General features: G+C 50.3%; 7 protein-coding genes across 7 annotated transcripts, besides 12 other annotated features; 3 read left to right on the top strand and 4 right to left on the bottom strand.

Annotated features, from left to right (window-relative positions):
* Window positions 1-162: 162 nt before the first annotated feature.
* Window positions 163-195: a microsatellite.
* Window positions 164-195: a microsatellite.
* A 209-nt stretch (window positions 196-404) lies between these two features.
* On the bottom strand, window positions 405-1,973 carry ACLA_025830 (basic helix-loop-helix domain-containing protein; the record flags this gene model as incomplete). The annotated part of the gene is made up of 1 exon (XM_001269291.1): window positions 405-1,973. The coding sequence occupies one exon, from the start codon at window positions 1,971-1,973 to the stop codon at window positions 405-407; it is 1,569 nt and encodes a 522-aa protein (XP_001269292.1).
* A 986-nt stretch (window positions 1,974-2,959) lies between these two features.
* Window positions 2,960-3,011: a microsatellite.
* Window positions 2,974-3,011: a microsatellite.
* A 1,051-nt stretch (window positions 3,012-4,062) lies between these two features.
* Window positions 4,063-4,087: a microsatellite.
* Window positions 4,088-5,180: 1,093 nt separating this feature from the next.
* Window positions 5,181-5,218: a microsatellite.
* Window positions 5,185-5,218: a microsatellite.
* A 3,351-nt stretch (window positions 5,219-8,569) lies between these two features.
* Window positions 8,570-8,614: a microsatellite.
* Window positions 8,571-8,611: a microsatellite.
* A 708-nt stretch (window positions 8,615-9,322) lies between the features above and the next one.
* ACLA_025820 (putative Golgi traffic protein SFT2) lies at window positions 9,323-10,728 on the top strand (the record flags this gene model as incomplete). Its single annotated transcript, XM_001269290.1, has 4 exons — window positions 9,323-9,551; window positions 9,748-9,868; window positions 10,140-10,290; window positions 10,576-10,728. 4 exons carry the CDS (start codon window positions 9,323-9,325, stop codon window positions 10,726-10,728), a joined length of 654 nt encoding a protein of 217 aa, XP_001269291.1.
* Window positions 10,729-10,905: 177 nt separating this feature from the next.
* On the bottom strand, window positions 10,906-13,440 carry ACLA_025810 (tRNA ligase; the record flags this gene model as incomplete). The annotated part of the gene is made up of 1 exon (XM_001269289.1): window positions 10,906-13,440. One exon carries the CDS (start codon window positions 13,438-13,440, stop codon window positions 10,906-10,908), a length of 2,535 nt encoding a protein of 844 aa, XP_001269290.1.
* Window positions 11,249-11,279: a microsatellite.
* Window positions 11,253-11,279: a microsatellite.
* Window positions 11,575-11,614: a microsatellite.
* Window positions 13,441-13,945: 505 nt separating the features above from the next.
* ACLA_025800 (ankyrin repeat protein) lies at window positions 13,946-14,605 on the top strand (the record flags this gene model as incomplete). Its single annotated transcript, XM_001269288.1, has 1 exon — window positions 13,946-14,605. One exon carries the CDS (start codon window positions 13,946-13,948, stop codon window positions 14,603-14,605), a length of 660 nt encoding a protein of 219 aa, XP_001269289.1.
* Window positions 14,606-15,303: 698 nt separating this feature from the next.
* On the top strand, window positions 15,304-16,141 carry ACLA_025790 (vacuolar protein sorting family 37 protein; the record flags this gene model as incomplete). The annotated part of the gene is made up of 2 exons (XM_001269287.1): window positions 15,304-15,584; window positions 15,655-16,141. 2 exons carry the CDS (start codon window positions 15,304-15,306, stop codon window positions 16,139-16,141), a joined length of 768 nt encoding a protein of 255 aa, XP_001269288.1.
* Window positions 16,142-16,242: 101 nt separating this feature from the next.
* Window positions 16,243-17,518, bottom strand: ACLA_025780 (phosphatase PAP2 family protein; the record flags this gene model as incomplete). The annotated part of the gene is made up of 4 exons (XM_001269286.1): window positions 16,243-16,287; window positions 16,341-16,813; window positions 16,865-17,379; window positions 17,436-17,518. The coding sequence occupies 4 exons, from the start codon at window positions 17,516-17,518 to the stop codon at window positions 16,243-16,245; spliced, it is 1,116 nt and encodes a 371-aa protein (XP_001269287.1).
* Window positions 17,519-17,995: 477 nt separating this feature from the next.
* Window positions 17,996-19,119, bottom strand: ACLA_025770 (aldo/keto reductase; the record flags this gene model as incomplete). Its single annotated transcript, XM_001269285.1, has 4 exons — window positions 17,996-18,201; window positions 18,266-18,593; window positions 18,652-18,913; window positions 18,980-19,119. The coding sequence occupies 4 exons, from the start codon at window positions 19,117-19,119 to the stop codon at window positions 17,996-17,998; spliced, it is 936 nt and encodes a 311-aa protein (XP_001269286.1).
* Window positions 19,120-19,401: the final 282 nt, after the last annotated feature.

The following is a 19,401-nucleotide window of genomic DNA, read 5'->3' as shown; positions in this document are numbered from 1 at the left end:
AAGAGCGTTGCAGGCACGAGATTACAGCCGAGATGACAGGGGTGAGAAGAGCAACGGAGAATATCTGGAGCAGAGTCTCAGTTCGAAGATCGAAGGACGGGGAATGATGAGAGAATTAGGATGAGAAAAAGAAGACTACTCAACCCTTTGAATATAGAGACAGCAAAGCAACGCAACGCAACGCAACGCAACGCACAAAATAAGACAAACTGGAAATAGCTCGGAACAAAAAAACGATTGGTGACAACGTTATGTCGGAACTTCCGCGTACGCCGGTCAACAGCTGACCCCCATTCCGTCCGTATGACGCCTGTGTATGCAATATGTCATGACATGCACTCATAGAAATAATGACTGGGTTGGGCTTGGGATGAGAAACCCAGGCAGAACCGAGGGCAGGTTTTCTAGTTCATCTCCATGGCATACTCGTCTTCCTCCTTGAAGCTCATGCCCGCGTGGCCGGAGCTGTTCCAGTATTGCGCTTGGCCCGAGTTCCCACCGTTGGTGCTGCCGCCACTGTTGTAGGACGGGCTAAGGCTCTGGGGGCTTAGCGCGCCGTTCTGCCCGACGGAATCACCTGCCAGGTTGGTGTGCTTGGGGACTCGCAAGCCGCTTCCCGGAGCTCTGCTGTAGATGAATGAGCTGGGATCGTTCTTCTCCAAGGCGTCTAGGATTTCACTCCGCATGCGCTTCTCCTCCTCGGTCTGCTCGAACGGCCAGGTACCTCCGAGACTGGTGATTAACTCGGCCAGCTCGGCCTCCTGCTGCAGTTTGACGTGCAGAGCCCACATCAGGTCGCGCATCCACCCGACGGCGCCGTTCAAGATATCACCCTTGTTTGGGCCCTTCTCTTTTTCCTCGATGGGAAGCCCCATGGTGATATTACCAGCTGTAGCACGACGGCCATTACCACCAGCCAGGAGTGAAGTGGCAGCCGTGGAACTGGATCCAGTCCCGGTCATGGCACTATTGTTGACCAGTTGTTTCCGGACTTTGTCGTCCTCCAGGCGATGTTGAGGGACGAGGTGGGAGAGGTCCTGAATACGCTCGTTGATATTGTCCCGCCGACGGCGCTCCACCAGGTTGTGGGAGGCTCTCCGGCGCCGACGCTTAGCCTCTTGCGACTCCAAGTCCTGAGCGCTGCCTGGCATATGCGCATCCACCTTAGCGGGCATAGAGGCATGTTTGCCAGACTTGAGAATCTCGGAGATGCCGGCATGATGCGACGGATGACCGGGCGATGAGATCGGCGATTCAACACCGAAGGAGTGTGCGCTTCCTGCAGTGCCGTCCCACTGGTTGGATAGCGTCTTCTGATGCCGCGGGTGGAGACCGGTCCGGATGGGTTGTGTGGGGAAGCTGCCAGATTCCGGAGTTCCGAGGGTCAGGGCACCCAGAGCAGGCGTCTTGGGCGTCATTGGGCTCCGTCCATCAGACGATGTGCGATCGATGGCCTGCAAGTTTGGGCGGGCCTTGGCGTTGAGATAGCTTTGCTCGAAATGGGAACCCTGAAGATGGGCCGAACCGGGCTGTGGCTGATTCAAGCCACGGAAATGGTCGTAGTTGAAGCTATGCATAAAGGGACTATGCATCGGAGCCCCATCGGGAGTGTTGGAGTACATCTGCGACATGTGACCGGGGTGGCTCATGGCAATACCCGCGCCAGAGTGGTCCTGCATGAAGTTCATGCTGTTATCGCGCTGGATCCCATTCTGCCCGTTGATTTCTAGATCCAGCAACTCGTCTGTATCGATTCCTGAGTTCCCGAAATTGAAACTGGACGACATGTTTTGCTGCGAGCCGAACGGATACGACATGAAACCGTTGTTCTGCATGGTGAGATCGGAGGGATCCACGCCGTCGTTGGAGTTCCCGAACTGGTGGGATAGCGAATAGCCGGACTGCGACATCATGTACTGGTTGTTATGGTGATCGTCTGGATCGGTCTTGATGAAAATACTCGCTTCGGTCATAGCGGTTGCCTTCAAAGCATGGAAGGTTTTGTCGCGAAGTCAACGTGGCGATAAAGTATGCGACCAGTTTCAAACCAAATATCGACAAGCGCAATGAGGTATTTTATGACGAGTATCCGGTGGATGAAGAAAGTTATCACAGTGAAGGAGAAAATAAAATAGTAATCGATGTATTCAGGAAAGATTCGACGTAGGATATGATCTGTGTCAGACGGCTGTCAGCGGATCTGCTCGATATGCGAATGGAGAAGAGTGGCGCAGGATGAAATCCATGAACAAGAAGACAGCACATACCCTGGATAGGAGGATAATAGGATGAGAGAGGTAATATCGGTGAGAGCAAGATCGTGAATATCGCGAAAGAAGGAAGTAGTAGAGTAGTAGAATCGCAATGTAGCGGTGGCTGAGTTCAACCCGATCAAGGGATGGCAGTCGGAAGCGGAGGATTCGGCGAGTGCGCGTATCGTGGGCGGGATGCCACAAGTCCAATAATAGGCCAACACCGATAATCGCGAAGAATGATGAGTCAAGATCTAGTTAGGCAGCCCTGATATGAGCAACGAACAAGGTGGCAAGAACAAACAAAAAGGAGTCAAATAGGAATCATGGATTTGAGAGAAGATGAATCAAAAGGAAAAAGAAATTCACAGGATGAGGATGCGTGTCCATAAGCGAGGGCTGATGAAGACGAAGAAGTACGGGATACTTCGTGGTGGAAAAAGGGTAAAAAAGGAGTTCCAAGTAGCGGCCAGTCCACACAGTAACCAGAGAGACCAGTACCAAAACAGGGTCCCAGGAGGCGATGGAATGGATTTATTTTGGGTGTGGTTTTTCAGGGGATTGAGCCACGATAGTAGTGTCGTCCAGTGCAGACCGTTAGAGGGGAGACCAGAGAGCCAACAGAAGGCGAACCAGAGGATCCACTGGCTGTTGTTGGCTGAGGTCGGAAGTACCTCGGTGTCGGATTCCTTGTCCTTGATGTGATCTTTTGCTTTTCTCTTTGTTTTTGTTTTTTTGTTTTTGTTTTTGTTTTTGTTTCTTTCTTGATTCGAGAAAATGATGCGTTTTTGTTCCTTTTTCTTTGCTCGAATTCACTGGGGAATAATCGAGTAGATATAAAGCAAGATGCTTGGATCGACTCAACTAGCGGCACAGTGGGGTAACAGAGAGAAGAAACCAGTCCGGAGAAGAAAGCGAGAAGAGCGGGAAAACGAGAGATTGATCAATATAATAGGCATATCTCGCCGTATCCCAGCAGTCCAATCATCATGCACCAGGCAGCCAGTGATCGCCTGGGAATCTATCTTTTAACGGAGATGATTAAGGGAAGAGGGGCGAATTTCCCCAGAAGGCGGTCAGATCAAGGTATGGGGGATTGGGGAATCATCGGCCAGGGAGGCAACGACGGAGATCTCCAGTTTGATACCCGATCCTTCCACTCAGGTAGTAGATGAATTGGCTCCCTTGCGTTGATTTCGTCTCATCTTCTTCCCGGGCTCTTCTCGAGGTCCGTGAGACGGGGACTCCAGGCCCAAAAGGGTTTGTTCACCGTTGTCCTCCATCCAGACAAGGCTCTGCAGCTCAGCCTTTTTCTTGAGCCTTTGGCGCGGTCGAATTAGAAATTATGTTCATAATTCATAATACTCGAAGGGGCCCCGCGCCCAAACCGTGCAACCGAAACCTGCGAACAGCTTGCTTTGCGCGGTTGCTGACACTTTGTCTTTACTCGAAACTGCAGAGTATGCAAGCGAGGTTGTGCAGCAGGTGTACTCCGTAGACGGTGGACTGTGGACTGCGGAGGAGGGGCTGTTCTTCCAAGACCCTGGACTGGTTTCCTTGGCTCTAGTCTGTCCATCCTAGCATGGAGGGACGATTCTTCCTTGTGGTAATGACGCCAGGTGGGCTGTTTCTTGGAAATCTTGTTCGGTGTCGTCTCATATTGATTGATTGATCCCAGGGAGCGGGATTTCCACCTGGTCCTGGTCCTGGTCCCTTCACCCAGCCGGCATGTCCAGGATGCGTAATGCTTGATAACCAGATGCTTTAAGGATGATGCAGCGAGAGAGGGAGAGGGGGGGAAATAAAAAACAAAGAAAGGAAAAGAAAAGAAAAGAGAGGGAAGACCTACCAAATGTTGACTGTTATGTTGATGGACACGACACTTCTTCGATAAACTGTTGACACCTGGATCAGCTTTGTTCACTCAACACGCCAGTGTTCTGTCGCACGCAGGACAAAGGTATCAAGAAGCATCAAGAGGGTCAGACGGGGGACGAGAGGAATTATGAAGACCACCACACGTGGCAGAGCCGCAGCTCAAGAAAAGAGTCCAATCAACGAAACAGGCAGAAGCGGGAGATAAACCAGATGAACAAACCCAGAGCCTCACCTGAGAGGACACCGCTGCAGGGGCAAGGCAAACGATGACGAGGCACAGCAGACACAAAGAGCAGGACAGGAGCACAGACAGGGTGGGACACGAGAAGTTTAAAAAGCGAAGAAGGTAGACGAGGGATGACTTACAGTAGTTGAGGCTATCCTGCTTGATAGAGAGGTAAAGTAGTAAATGGCAAGATGACTGTGCTCGAGCTCCAGGCTGATATCCGAGTGAATTCCCCGATGGGTATTGAAACGAACTGGGCTAGTTTTATTTTTATTTCGGACTGGTCTCTTACGAATGGGTTCATGAAGAGTAGGTGGTGGTAGATCGATGGCGGTTGGACACAAAGGAGGAATCTGAATAATTCCGTAGCCTTGGATCACAAATGATATCCTTTCGAGAGTATCTGCAGATGAAGAAATTGACGAGGGAGATAGAAGGCTTTAAGGACCAATTTCCCGAGGCGCTCTTCAGAGGATCTCATTTGATATACCACCGCGATGGTCATGCAGGATGTCGATCGTCTACACCGAGAAGACTTGATGATGAGCTCTAACATGACGTGCCTTGATTGTGTCTACTATTTTTATTTTTATTTCTGAAATATTTTCAGAAAAAATAAAAAGAGCTGAAAGATGTGGAACAGCCAGTGGCATGGCCGCATTGGGAGGAAGTATGTGGTGATGGAGGGTACGACCGCCGCCGTATTATGACGATTAGAAATTCTTTTTAAATAAAAACGCAGAATGACTCGAATGTCTACAAGCGACAAGGAGGGTAGAATAGTGGTGTAGGGAAAAGGTGATACAATCCGGCTTGAGGACGCTGAGGAAGAAGAAGAAGAAGAAGAAGAAGAAGAGAGAAGTATATGATTTCTCGACCTCCATGAGAGCCAGCAGTCTCAGACGAATACCAGATTCAAACCCACCGGAACATCCCATGAGCAGTTCAATACAATACTAACGCTGTCACCTGTTCCCTTTTTGTTCAAGGAGGTCATCGTCATGACTCACTCGGGATATCGGTCTTTTCTGCCTGGTTATCTCAAGCATTATTCTTCCTTGGTGGAAATGTATCAGATGTCCAACTAGGGCCAAAAAAAAAAATGGAAAAAAAAGAGACTACATACCTACATACCTGGCTTTGTAGCCAGTCAGAGCTCGAGGAAATGATCACTGGGTACAAAGTATTGGACTCCGTCTATTCGACAGGGCTGGCAGAATGACCAAGCAATGTGAGTGTCTGTCGGATAGGAGGTCTGATTGGATATACAGCTACTTTCCAAGGGCACTGACTGCCATTAAGATAGTAGCAGACTAGCAGCATTGAGATAGTAACCTTGATAACCCCTGTATCTTCACCAATATGACATCATCTCCTTTCTATCGTCTTCTCTTGTCTGAAAAATGCTATACCAAAGTCCTGAGAAGTATCATCCGTGCAGAGTGAAAGGAGGAAGAGGGAGATTCAAGAATGTAGGTGTGACCCATGAAGGTCTCATGTGAAAAGTATATCAAGTTACCTCCATATCAATAGATAGTTGGACACTAAGCGGATCGACGATTTCGACAGGCTGGAAAGCAGACCCGGAGAAACCGCCTGTGCGTAAGGGAATGGGATCTGATTGAATCAGATTCCACATATCTAGAAGGAAAATGGGGCAGTATCAAGGTGCTTGGACCCCAAGAGGGAAGAGGCAATAAGAGCCGGGGAAATCTTCATCCTCAGTATCTACCTGGGCGTTTCAGAGCTGAACCGCTCTTGACGAGGCGGTCCGTGACACCCTGCGACGGTGGATCATGTCGCCTTCCCGTCGTGCATTTCCGACGGAGTAGTACCGATGTGATACTCCAGAGACTAGAGGTCTATCTGCAGCTGTACGATTCAATGACCCTGCATACCTTGATTCTCTCTCGATTGTGGCCGTGTATAGATAAAGTGTAGATGAACAATGCTTACCGGGCTCTCGCACTTCTTGCTTCGGTGTAATCCGGTTTAAACACCCACTAGATTTGGAATCATGCATATCGAAGAATGCGGGAGAGCTTCTTATGCTTGGAATGCTGTCACTGTTGAACATACCGGAGACGCTGATCTCTTTATTTAGTCCTGGCGCTTGCTTGCTTGATCTGATATCAGAGATAGACCACCAAGCTTGCATATACATTTACTCGACGGCGATAATGATGCAATCACGCTGCTCGATGGCATGCCTAGAATCAAGAGACTGGGAATGGATAGACAAGACTCAGTAGGCTGGTATCTCGTCCATACAAAGGAAGTCCTGTGATAATTCCGGAAATCGTAAATCTCATATGTCCTTCCAGCTACCTGGAACCATCATCTTGGTCTGCTTTGCTTGATATCAATGATTGCAAGTACATCCAGTCGAATCAACTCTGGCTCGCGTCCGTCCCGTCCCGTCAAGGTTCGAAGAGCGTGGCCGACAGTAATCCATGGTATGTCTACCAGGCATCTGAGAGACTATGACCTACCTTAGGTTTTCCATCGATGTATCTCGTAAGAATAGGAGACGTGGTTCGGGATTTGCTTTTCTCTTTGCCTTTGACTAGTTTCTCATCGGTGTCAGGACTAAAGTGCAGGTGAGGTTCTATGCTAACAGTCTATGCTACCCCGCCTACGTCAGCCTGTTCTTCCTTTTCCTAATCCGACCCATCTTGTCCTTTTCCCAGGCTAGTATATCACTAGTATACTGCATACTAGTATATACTAGTTTCAGCTTGTAGATATCCATTGTCTTCTCCTGTGATTGACTAGATATCTGGTGAAAACAACGGGAGAACATCTCCGCGGTAGAGAAAAGATCATCCACGGGAAGCTCCCTGTCCCGTGCCCATCTCCCGTTGATTGTCGTTCTGATATTGTTGGCATAGAAGTGTATACCTAGATAGATGATAGATGATCGGTACCATCCCCGCATCTTTCCTCTTACACATCCGGTTGTACTCTCAGCTCCGTCCGATAATCATGCAACCGCCATGCAACTCTAACCCACATATCCGCAGTACAGGGCACCAGGGATCTTCGGATAGACAATCCGAAGACACCATCCTCTGTCAATATTGATTTCAAAGGTAAGCAGACGCCGATAGTTGCCTACTACTCTAGTCATGGATCGGCTTGACTTTACCGTAACCAGCAATGTGGCCAGCAGGGGTGTCGTTCAATCAAGTATTGCATTCATCACTCCATGTCATAGTATTTCTGGTGCTTTGATGACCCGGTAATATCAGAATTGTCTATCAACCGGAGGTATAACACTCGGAGTTAAGAGGCATGTCTCCGGCTTATTCTCAGTTAAGTTTGGTCTCCCTTTTCTTTGATCATATCGAACAATGTATTTGACTGATGCTCATTGTAACCATCATGCTGGATATCCCTACCTATTCACCAGCTAGGTACTTGCCACCTATCTACCTCCATAACTATGAATGTCTGCGCAAATAGCGCTAACATATGGAAACATCCGTGATCCAGGTAGGCAAAAGATGCTCCAATAGTTTCAAACATGGATGGTACTACTAGTAGTAGTGATGTGACGGCCAGCCAATCAATTGTATTGGAGCTAAACAGCCAATGGCACTCTCAGTATGTGATTGGCGTATCGCGCTGCAGATGGATTCCACTAGCTTATTCTGGGTTTAGCGCCATTATCGAATCACCCCACGAATTTCCCCCCATGATTGGCTTCCTTCGTCAGGCAACCAGGCAGCCAGGCAGTCAACAACTCAACACTCAACCGTCTTGTTTGCAGCCAACTTTCATAGGCAGTTCTTCTCAGTAGTAGATACCTACTATCAGAAGAGATACCACATCTACAGGATTCTTTCCACCACCACGAACATCACAACGATCAGTTCCAAATTATGTCCTAGATTCGACGATCAAAAGTAAGTATCCCACCCGAATGAGTAGTCTCATTGCTGCCTCGAAGTCAGAAAGTGTCCAAGCACCACCCGACAAGCGCACCTCAACCTCTTAACTTCCCCCCTCCTTTAACCCTTATTCTCCCCCCCCCTCTCTTCACCATTTTCCCTCCTTGCTCGAGTCATATGATGGCTACTGATTTCTCTTGCAGCCTATCCAGGATTGTCTTTTATTGTTCCCTCCGCTCGAAATAGTATCCTTCCGACGTTACGCCGTCCAGATAGCATCGTCATCGTGCAGCCGTATCCTCTTTTCGTACTCCGCACGTTCTCTCTCTCTCTCTCTCTCTCTCTCTCTCTCTCTCATCTCTTTCCATACTGCGCAACGGTGTCCGGTGTAGGCGCGAATTCTGAGCATTTCCCGACTCGGACACTTTTGGAACTTGGACCTCAGTCTGAACATTGGGCACACTTTGGAGGACACCATCCCCTCAACTCAACACGGACTCGGTCTCTCTGATACAGAAGAAAGAGTGGGAACACAAGCTGCCATTCATTCGTGGAGACCTAATCTGCACACTCACATTAATAGCGTCGGTCATATCGATCACAAGCTTGGTCCGTCAACTAGATAGATCACTGTCTCGAAACGCTAGCTTGTTAGTCGGTAACTACGAAAGGACTGTTACCCCGTGCGCAAGCTCCTCGGCAGCCTAAACCGGCTGCGCGATAGTCATCTGGTCCGCCTGGTCCTGACCCTATCAACATTCTCTTCGATCTTGTTTTTCTTGGTGTGATCTTCTATTTCTGCGCTTCTCCCACACCATCCTTGAAACCTGCAGATCATCTGCACGCACATATTGGTTTCCGTCGTGCATAGTCCCTGCAGACGTTTCCTCAACTCGGGCGCGATATCCCAGTGCGACCTTCCCAGTGGTCTGCAAGTCGCTCGCCCTAAAGCTGTAGCATTAGTCTCTGCGAAGACGACGCCCTTTTGCTCCTCCACCCCTCCACTATCTCTTCGGAGGTGACAAGAAAAGAAAGAAAGAAAGAAAAACCAGAGAAAAGGCCGAATCAAGACCATGGCTACTAATTCGTTCCGCGATTCCGTCAGTTCATTGGGCTGGTCTCGACGAGACCCCGATCCACCGGTGCGCACCAGTACCTCTTCCACACCCTTTCTATCAAAGTTGCAATCATGGAACCCGTTTGGCCAAGGAGAGGGCTATCTACAACTGCCCACTCACGAAGCTCCAGGAGCTCCCCTACCAGCTGCAACTCGACGGGAGGAGGAAGAAGGTTTCTTTGCCCGTAAGTCTCTCTTTGCTCATGACCGAAATATCCGGACTATCATTCTTCGGTTTTGAGTCATTGCACTGCCTAGTCCAGGTGACTGGGCGTATAGTTCCTGCATCTGGCTAGGTTTCACTAAGCAGCCTGGTGGCGATGATACATTCCTCCAGGGTTTAAATTAACAGCAATACTGACCATTACCGTCTCTTCGTAGTGAGTCGATGGGATCGGATGCTCGTTTTCATCGCCTGCAACCTGGGTGCTGCAGTATGCTTCTTTATTTGCTTTTTCCTCTTTCCAGTGCTATCACTGAAACCCCGCAAATTCGCCATCTTGTAAGTTTCCCATGCACAGATCCCGACATCCTCCCCCGCCTATCCTTTCACTATGCAGCCGCTCCCATCTTCCTCCGAGCCATCCTTGCGGGGGTGCCCCAGAGGCGGTGCAGGGCCTTGTCATGCCGTGGCTGGAGCGTGCACTACAACACCGGGGGGAGGGGGAGGCTTCCAAGTATCTCTGCTGCGACCTGTCATGGCTCAATCCTTGTCTGCATGCCAAGAATCTTTGCGATGTGCCCTCAACTGACACAACCGGTTTTCATCCTAGGTGGTCGGTCGGCTCTCTCTTATTTCTGCTATCATGGGCGGTCCTCATGGGACCCCTGACCTACGCTAAGCATTTGATCTCGGGACCACGACTGCCCTTCACGGCCGCCTATTTTGGATCGATTGCCTTGACTCTCTACTTTGCGATCGGAGTAAGTGCATTGTCCCCTTGTTCATTGTTGTGGAAAGCCCACGGGCCATCCCTGTCCCGACTGCTGGGATGTGTGTCTGGCTGCGTCACGATCATCCACGCTTCTGCGATGACATCACCATGCTCATGTCCTCGATAAGCCTTGAAGATTGCATTGCAAGGTTGTTGAATCGTTGATTAGCATTGGCAACGTGTATCATCCCCCATCACCTCGGGATGACCTTCTAACCAATACACCCTTGACATTTCTGTTCGAATCCGCGCTGACAAGTTCTCTCCACCGCAGCTTCACTCCACCCTTCTTACCCTCATCTCGTCGATTTTCCAGCTCGCAGCCCTGGTCTGGTATCTGGTCAGCTACTTCCCCATGGGTAGCACCGGATTGCAGTTTATGGGACGCTTTGGGGCACAGCGCGTTGGGGCCTGGATGACTAGCTGATCTCCTCTGCTATAAGCGGATTGTACAAGTGTAGTGTACCACTAATAGATTATGTTCGTAGTAGAAACGTTATTCCTCCTCCCTCGTCGTTCTGTACCCAATCTAGCTAAAGATGGTGCTCATAGAATCTCATACAACCATCGATACCCTAACATCCACGCAAACACAATAGAAAAATCACCTCAACAACTTCCCCCGGCTCATCATCGCCCCTACCGACCCCTGCACAACCTTGACCCCAGGCACCTCCGCCTCCCAAATCCCCGTCGCCCCACCGGACCCGCCCTCCAACCACCGCTGCAACAGCTCATTGCTCTCCTTGGGCTTGACCTCCGCCGAGGCCGTGCCGACCGTAACATGCGGGAGCGGGTTCGCGCACGCCCAGTCCGGCTGCGCCGGGTCGTCGGGGGGCAGCAGCCGCGCGACAAAGGTCATGATGCGATCGTCCCAGATGAGACGCTCGAGACGGATGCGTGCGGCCGCCAGCGTGGGCGTGAGCGCGGGCGCGGGCGCGGCGAATGCTGGCTGCTGCTGCTGCTGCTGCTGCTGCTCGTGCATCTTGGCGATGTACTGCGCCGCGTAGCGGTCCCAGATGTCGGCGCGGTCGGTCTTGCTGGCGCGGTGGATCAGGGTGACGTGGAAGGTGGGTTGGAGGCGGCGCGAGTGGAGTAGATGGCGGTACAGGCGGGCCTGTTCCGGGGGCGCGGAGGCCGGGAAGAGGGTGTTGAGGAGTGAGGTGATTTCGGCCGTGGGGATGGAGATGAAGAAGTATTCGATTTTCTGGGCGAGGACGGCCGGTGAGGGGAGGCATGCGGGGGCCAGGGCCGGGGCGGTTGTCGCGGCTGGGTTGTTGTTATTGTTGTTGCTGGGGTTTTTGTTCTTGTTGGGTTGCTGGCGCTGCTTCGCCGACGTGTAGCTGTAGCTGAGATCCTCCTGCACATGGTAGTCGGTCATCGCCCAATTGATGGCCTCGTCGAGCTCCTGTGACGTGGGGACGTGCTTCACGAGATCCGGGTAGAACGAGTGCAGCGCGTTCACCACCGTCTCCAGGTTCTCGCGCGAGGACGCCGAGACGTCCAGATCAATGATGTGGTCAAAGCTGCTGTCCGGTTCGTGCTCCCTGTCGACGCCCTCGAACCGGCTCAGGAAACCCTCCATGATCCCGAGGATCTCGTCCGAGTTTTTCGTCCCCGCCCGGATCGTCTGGTGGTTGTCTCCGCGCTCCAGAACCCGTTTCCGGGTCACTTCTCGGATGGAGGGGAGGAGCACGTCTTTGGGGTCGTGGACGTAGTGCAGGGCCACCATTCGTGCCTCGGAGAACGAGGGGAACACGTCGTCCATGAGCTGCTGCCTCTCCCGTTTCTGGTGGTTGTTCCGGTCTGCGATCACTACCGGTTTCTCCGCCATGACGTTCATGATTTCAAATGCAAATTTCTTTGGTTTGTTCTTCTGTTTAGGGATGTTGTCGTTCTGAACATGACCCCATCCAAACAGCTTCGTCAGAGCAAGCGCCAGCGTCGTCTTTCCGCAGCCGAGCGAAGCAATGGGCACTAGGACCACTTCTCGAGTGACTTTTCCCTTGTTTCCAGCTTCCATCGCAATGATGTCCGAGCCCTTGAGGCCTTGCTCCTTGAGGAACCCTTCCCGCATGGAGATGATTCCGTGGTTCTTCAGGTACATATTCCCCAGCTTGGGGTTCTGAGACAGCTGCCTTCTCGCATAATGGAGGTATTGCTCGGTGATCTTCTGGTGTTTTCTGATATTAGGGAATCTTCCAGCGATGATCGCTTTCGTACATTCTCGCCACTGTCGGTACATCAGATATGGTTCCTCGAATTTGTACTTGAAAAACCAATCCATGTAAGGGCCGCCGGCCTCGCTCAATTGACAGCGGATAACAAATCCTTCGGTCTCCCGGCCATCCCAAGTGCCAGTTTCGGCACACTGCTCAAGAAATCTCTTGACTGTATGGATGTCGTCGTAAACGAGGAACTTGGCTTTCTTGAACCCCCACTCGTCCGCAAACTTATGTACTTCCGAGCTGGGTAGTGTGGCGAATTGTGGCAGGTTGAAGTTCAATCCGTGCAGGTAGATTCCCGCAGAAGGGGTGTCGTACGCGAGAACGTGCTCCTCGAAACTGTCGTCGCAAAGCTCGCCAACGGCGGTGATATTGAGTCTGCGCAGCTCTCTCGCCAGATCCTTGACTGATTTTCCAACAGAAGCCACGTGGCGTTCGACCCATCTCTCACCCGCCTGAGCATGGCTTAGATTGGTGTCGTGTCGGACTCCGGTCGAGTGCTTGCTACAAACAAGTAGTGTCCCGTCCTCCAGACCGGAGATGAATATGATACAGCCGTTCTCCTTCACGCTAAGCTCGTATGGACCACGTGTGTTCTTCTCAATATTCTGCCACTTGGTGTTATAGACCTCGTCGATATTAAAGAATTTGTCGTAACCGCGCACTACAATCTCCGGGGTGCCGTCTTTCCTCTTGCTGGTGAAGAGACCGCGCGCATAGGTCGGTAGATTGTCGCGCTTGTAATCCCAATCCATAAATCTCCAGGAGTTGACAGAGATGTTATCGGAACCTGCCACGGGGAAAGTCGTCTTCTTGCAGGTGTATGTTCTCTTCCCTTCACGTCTAGTCTTCTGGTTAGAAGCCTCCAGCGCTTCCACCAGGTGTGCAACCTCTTGGGGGTCCTGCTGAACCATCTTGCAATTTTTATTAATATGCCCTATGAGATGGTCCACTGTGATTGCTCAGATAGAGATCCGAGGGAACTGAAGAAGTGGGCGCAGATGATGATAGGACTGTAGTGGTAAGATTGCTTTGATTATAAGGCCCTGGTCCTGTCAGGCAATAGATGATTCTTGCTCCGATTTTGATCAAAGCCCAACCGTCTCTATCTGGAGAAAATTGTGAGTCACCTATGAGTGCAGGGATGAGCTGAAGCGAGAGACAAGAGAGTGAGCTCATCCCGATAGATAGTAGATTTGCGGGGCAAGATAAAAAAAAAAAAAGGCACCGCCCTGATAAAAACCGCCCCCTCCATTCATTCCTACACTCTTGCAAGTAACCAACAAGATCAGTATCTTGATAATCTAGACCGCCAGGTATGAGGCTTGCAACGGTCGTATTATTCCAGTGCGACCTGAGAGAATGACTCGAATTAAGATTGACTCACCAAATCAGGTCACTACTATCGAAACAGTCACAATGACTCAACCCAATCCTTACATCCTAGCCGCCGATAATCCTTCCGCCGTTTTGGATCTGTTGCGCTCAAATCCAGCCATCGCAAGCCGCCAAGATGAGCACGGATACTCGCTTTTACACGCCGCGGCTTCCTACGGCCATGCCGACCTTCTGCGCGCGCTCGTTAAAGAATTTAATGTCGATGTCAACCTCCTCGACGAGGACGGCGAGACCTGCTTATTCGTAACCGAGAAAGTTGAGATCGCGAAATGCCTTGTGGAAGAGCTGGGCGTGGACTACAACAAGCGAAATGAGGAGGGCTTGACAGCGCAAGAGACGATCGAAGCCGATGGCTCATTTCCCGACGTCGCGGCTTACCTCCGACAAGTCATGGGTGTATCTCCCGCTGATGTAGCGGACTCGCTGGATGCCTTGACCACTGCTATTCCTCCTCTACCGCCAAACCTGAGTTTGAATCTGGGAACAGTATCAGAGCAGGAAGCGAGTGCGGGGACGGACCAGGTGGATCCGGAGTTCAAGCGGAGGATTGATGAGCTGGCCGCTCAGGAAGATTTTCACAGCGAGGCTACGCAGAACCAACTACGACAGCTGGTCATGGATGTTCTTAGTGGTTCGAGTATCGAAACGCAAGATCGAGATGTGCGGCGGAGGATGGAGTAGGAGAGAGAGAGTCTTCATGATGAACTCAAAATCAAATGTGCCATATGACACTATATCATCACCAACCAGACGCATATGCTTCCAGTCTCGAGAACATGTGGGCAGCCTTCAGGGGGTCCGGGAGGACTGAATCATCCAGCGTTGGCCGCCTGGAAGCCCTGCTGCATCCTAGACTTTCCGAATCTGATACCCTAACCAGGCCGTGGACCTGGAATATCCATTATTGCCAGATCACACTCACATTATCATATGAACCTGGATCACACGCCGTACGCGCGCAGAAATACCCCAGTGATGACGGTATTCCTTGTCATTTGTAGATGGACATCAACAGAGGTCGTGTCTTTATAATATAGTAGTCACTTCCTCTATACAATGGGGCATTTCAATACCATGTATTTGACTACCCCATAGATTTCCACTAACGATATTCTCACTTCCGAAAAAAAGACCATAAATTCAATGAAGAGTCAAACCATCATTACTTTACCTTCAGATGAACTCGTCACTGCAATGATAGAAAAACGAGAGAAGTTCACGTGATCATGGTATGGATCACCTTTCCCCGCATTGTTTCCCGATGACATCTCCAACTATCTCCTCCGATCAACAGCTCACTCAGAAAAAAAGTGTACAGCACCATCACATTTACTGTGAATATCGCTTTGTCCCATACTATCTGTCATTCCGGTCAAATCATGAATCCAGCACTCAATTCCGATACACCCCCTCCTCCGCCTCCGAAACCAAGTAGTCATGAAACAAGTCGAGGCGGTACACCTCAGATCAATCAGTCGCTACCAGGCACGCCACAGCAGCAATTCCGAGGAAGCTATCATGCGCCAGATGGAAGGAATGAAGGGAGCAGGTTTCAAGCTTTGTCCGTGACCGAGGCCGGCGGTATCAGCACGCTCAACAATGTACCCCCAGCTCCAACAGTGGAAGAAGGCTGGTTGCCTGATGTTGTGAAAGACAAATCGTGAGGGGCCTCAAGATGTCGTTTTTTGAATTGGAACCATTCCGCTGACTAGTAAAAATTCATTTTCTAGGACTGTGGATTTACAATTGATCCTCAAGGATCCCAATCTTATTTCCGCCCTAGCCAGCCAACACCCGTCATGCAAGGCGCAACAACAAAACCTCCAATCCCTCCTCAAATACAATCAGGATCTTACGAACCATCTTCTTGAGCTTCAAAATCGGCTAGAAAAGGAACGCGCCTCGACTGAGACACTTCTATTGAAACACCAATCCCTTGAAGTCTCCTGGAGAAAGAAGCAGTCAGAGATGGATGCTGCATTGGCACCGTGGTCGCCCAAGGCCCTGTATCAACGGCTGTCAGCCTCGATTTCCGAGCAGGAGGCTGTGTGTCAGGCAGTAGAAGAAAGTTTCCTCGAAGAAGAGCATCACGGGCGAGCGACTGAAAAGGAGGCTGCCGACTGGATTAGGCGCGTGAGGGCTGAAGCTGCCAAGCTGGCAGCGAGACGAGAAGCCAAAGCTAGGTGGGATGAGGGAAGAGTCGGTGGTTGGAGGTGACAAGTTGGTATGTTCCATTAGTCGGAAAGTTCTTTACCCTAATGTCTTCGTGCCCACTGATAAACAAGTGTAGAAATTACATATTCCCTCGATAAGACACGTTATCCCGGGAAGATCTTGCTATCGTGGTTGTTGGCTCCAATGATCTCGCATTTGCGACCAGGAGTTCCCCCAATATGTGGGCTTCTCTACCCTATACTAAATACTCTGGGGCTCTCTCAACATTATTATCCTCTCGTGTTGTCTTCTGTGCGTCGTGCATATCTATCGGCGCACTTGCCATCGGGGAATCAGGGAATTGGACACCCCTGAAGAAGGCATTCGTGCAGCTCCTCGTGCCCCAAGACCATCCTGCACCACGTGTGATCGGGAGATGGTACAGCCGAAATCCGCCATAAGCGAAAAGGATGCCCATGATACTGCCAAATAGGATATCAAAGGCGTGGTGGCGGTTATCGAACCACCGAGAAGCAGCAATGAAGCTGGCGACTGCGATAGGGACAAAGGCGATGATGACCATATAGACCGGCGGGGCTGCTCCATGCTTTCGAATTGAACCGTCTTTGCGGCCGATTGGCTCCTGGCCCAGGATTGAGTGGCCGAGATATGGAAAGCTGATCGAGAATTTAGAGCATAGCCATAAACTCAGATATGTTAAGCCGGCAAAGGAAACTACATGTGTCAGTGTCTTCCATAGCTCCAAACCGGGTGCAGGGGACTCACAGGAAGAATGGCCGCTGGGAAAACTTGAAAATCCATCATTCTTCAAGACATCGGACTTGTTCCGGCATATTTCCCAAGTTACCACTGTGGGCGCTCCAGCTAGCTTCTCCCCCAATCCACCAACTGCATAAGCGGCTATCTTCGAGAGATCCGGATCGCAGCGCGCAATCATATCTGGCCGTGGTCTACCAAATAAATCCTTCAGTCCCTCGGTTGCCATCCATACCCCAGCGCAAGCGAGCGCCAGGCCCATCCATCCTGCGTTCCATTCCCATAGTTTGTATCCCCAGAGGGCGAGTCGAGACACCCTCTTCTCTTTAGGGGACATTGGAATCAATAGCAGGGTTAAGATCGCAATAATGATTGCAGGAGCGATCAGAGACACCACTACCATAACACTGGTCCGGACGGTCTCAAGTTCCGCAAATGGATAGGAGATACTCAATTCGGTCAGGGAGAACGGGTGATGGTTGGGAATAACCCTGGAGAATCCAAAGCCTATAAGTGCAATAATGCTGCGAACTTGTCAGTTTGTTATCAGTTCTTTGCCCCTCAAAAACGGTTATCATACACAATGAAGATCCAGTCAAGAATGTAAGATAGAACGAGGCGTTTTGGCACGCGACTCAGTGCGTCCCGCATGGTGAGGTCCATGTTCAATACGAAGCTGTCAAACTAGAAAGTCTCAGTATCCGTAAAGGGAGATTTGCGGTTGTTTTGATTACTGCGAGTAACTAGGTGTTCATGATAATTCGGTCACGCAAGCGCATTTATAAGACTTTTTTTGAAATAGACGATGGGAAACAAGGGTGAAGAGAATACGAGATCTGGGCGAGAGCCAGGCTTAAAGAGGCCCTTTCCGTAATCCAGCTGAGCACTCGATAAATGCTGATTGCCGAACGAGCATCTTGGCTTCTAGCTTGCAACGTTAACTGCGCCACGATGATGACCTTGAAATTCTAGTGGATAGAGGAACCCTTTTGATGCTTGAATCAGGAAATTCTTGAGGAACTTTTCAACTTATCCATGGACCATTTGATTTAAACTTCCATGTGATTGTTGGTGGCTCTAGGCTACCTCGTTATTGTCTCTCGAAATCATCAGACTGTCTAGACTAAACCGAAACAATTTTCAAACGGATTTTTTCCCATCCAGATCGGTAAAGAAATCTTGACCAAAGTCGGCGCTGCTATCGTTAAAACGAAGTTTCCTGTCGATACCTTCGATCTTCTTCGTATCCTCGGCGTCCAAGTGGAAGTCACCTTCAAGGTTGGCCTTGATTCGAGATGGTGTCTTCGATTTGGGAAGCACTGAGTGGCCCTGCGTGACACCCCAGGCTAAATCAAACATTCCTCGTTATTATCCTCTTCTTCGGCATATTGATTTGACTAGGAAACTTACCAAGAGCAATCTGTGCGGTTGACTTGTTGTACTTCTTCGAGATCTCAACCAGTACCGGATCGTCGATGAGCTTGTCGATCTGGCCCTTGGTGGAATACATTTCGTTCTGGTTGCCGAGCGGAGAATAATGCGTGACATGGATACCCTTTGCCTTGTGCCAATCGGCGAAGGCCCGCTGCTGCAGCCATGGGTGGCCCTCCAGCTGATGCACAGCGGGCACAACCGATGTATTCTTCAGCAGATGTTCTATCTCAGCCTTCGAGAAGTTTGAAACACCAATGGCCTTGACCTTGCCAGTTGACAGCAGTTTCTCCATCGCTTTGTATGTCTATGCATAACTCGGGTTAGTAGTGCACACCGATTCGGTAGCAGTCTAGAATACGTACGTCGACAAAGTCGATGTTTTCCATGGCAGGCTTTCCATTCTCTTTTGGGAAGAGTTCCTCTCCTCGTTTCCATGCCACCGGCCAGTGCATCAAGAACAGGTCGACATAGTCCAACTGCAAATCGGCGAGAGAGGCATCAAGGGCACCTGCGACATCATCGGGGTGGTGCTTGTTGTTCCAAAGCTTAGTCGTGACGAATAGTTGATCTCGAGGCACGCCGCTCTTCTTGATCGCTTTTCCAACGGCTTCTTCGGTTACATATCTGTTCCGCTTCAGCAACAGGCACCATTTGTAGGTGAATTGAGCATTGCCAATCCTATAGACTCACACTCTTGCGGTGTCAATATGGCGGTATCCGGCCTTGATCGCTTCGGCAACGGCATCCTCCTGAGCATTTTCGTCTTGCCAGGTGCCGAACCCAATGGCGGGGATCTCAGCCCCGGTGTTGAGCTTGAACTTGGTCGCCATCTTTTAAAGGTTTTTGGTTTCGAGTGATACCTTAACAGATACTGAGGTTTTGGTGTTGTGTGAAGCTTGTATGTAAATGTGAAGAACTCAACGCTTCTTCTACTTTATATTGCATAAACTGAAGAGTATCGAAAACTACCCAACGTAGCCAGGAAACAAAACCCGGGAAATGCCCAAGCATTCAACGTCAATTTGACGTACAGAGTCTGTTGCGCTGCAGCTTGAAATGAACCAGAGTTCCCTGTACGCTGGGGCTTGCATGACGTCGGACTGAGATAGATA

Source organism: Aspergillus clavatus, genomic scaffold (assembly GCF_000002715.2).
Source record: "Aspergillus clavatus NRRL 1 1099423829805 genomic scaffold, whole genome shotgun sequence".
NCBI classification, from domain to species: Eukaryota; Fungi; Ascomycota; class Eurotiomycetes; order Eurotiales; family Aspergillaceae; genus Aspergillus; species Aspergillus clavatus.
The sequence above is the reverse complement of the archived record's forward strand: the minus strand, read 5'-3'. Positions and strand labels throughout refer to the sequence as shown.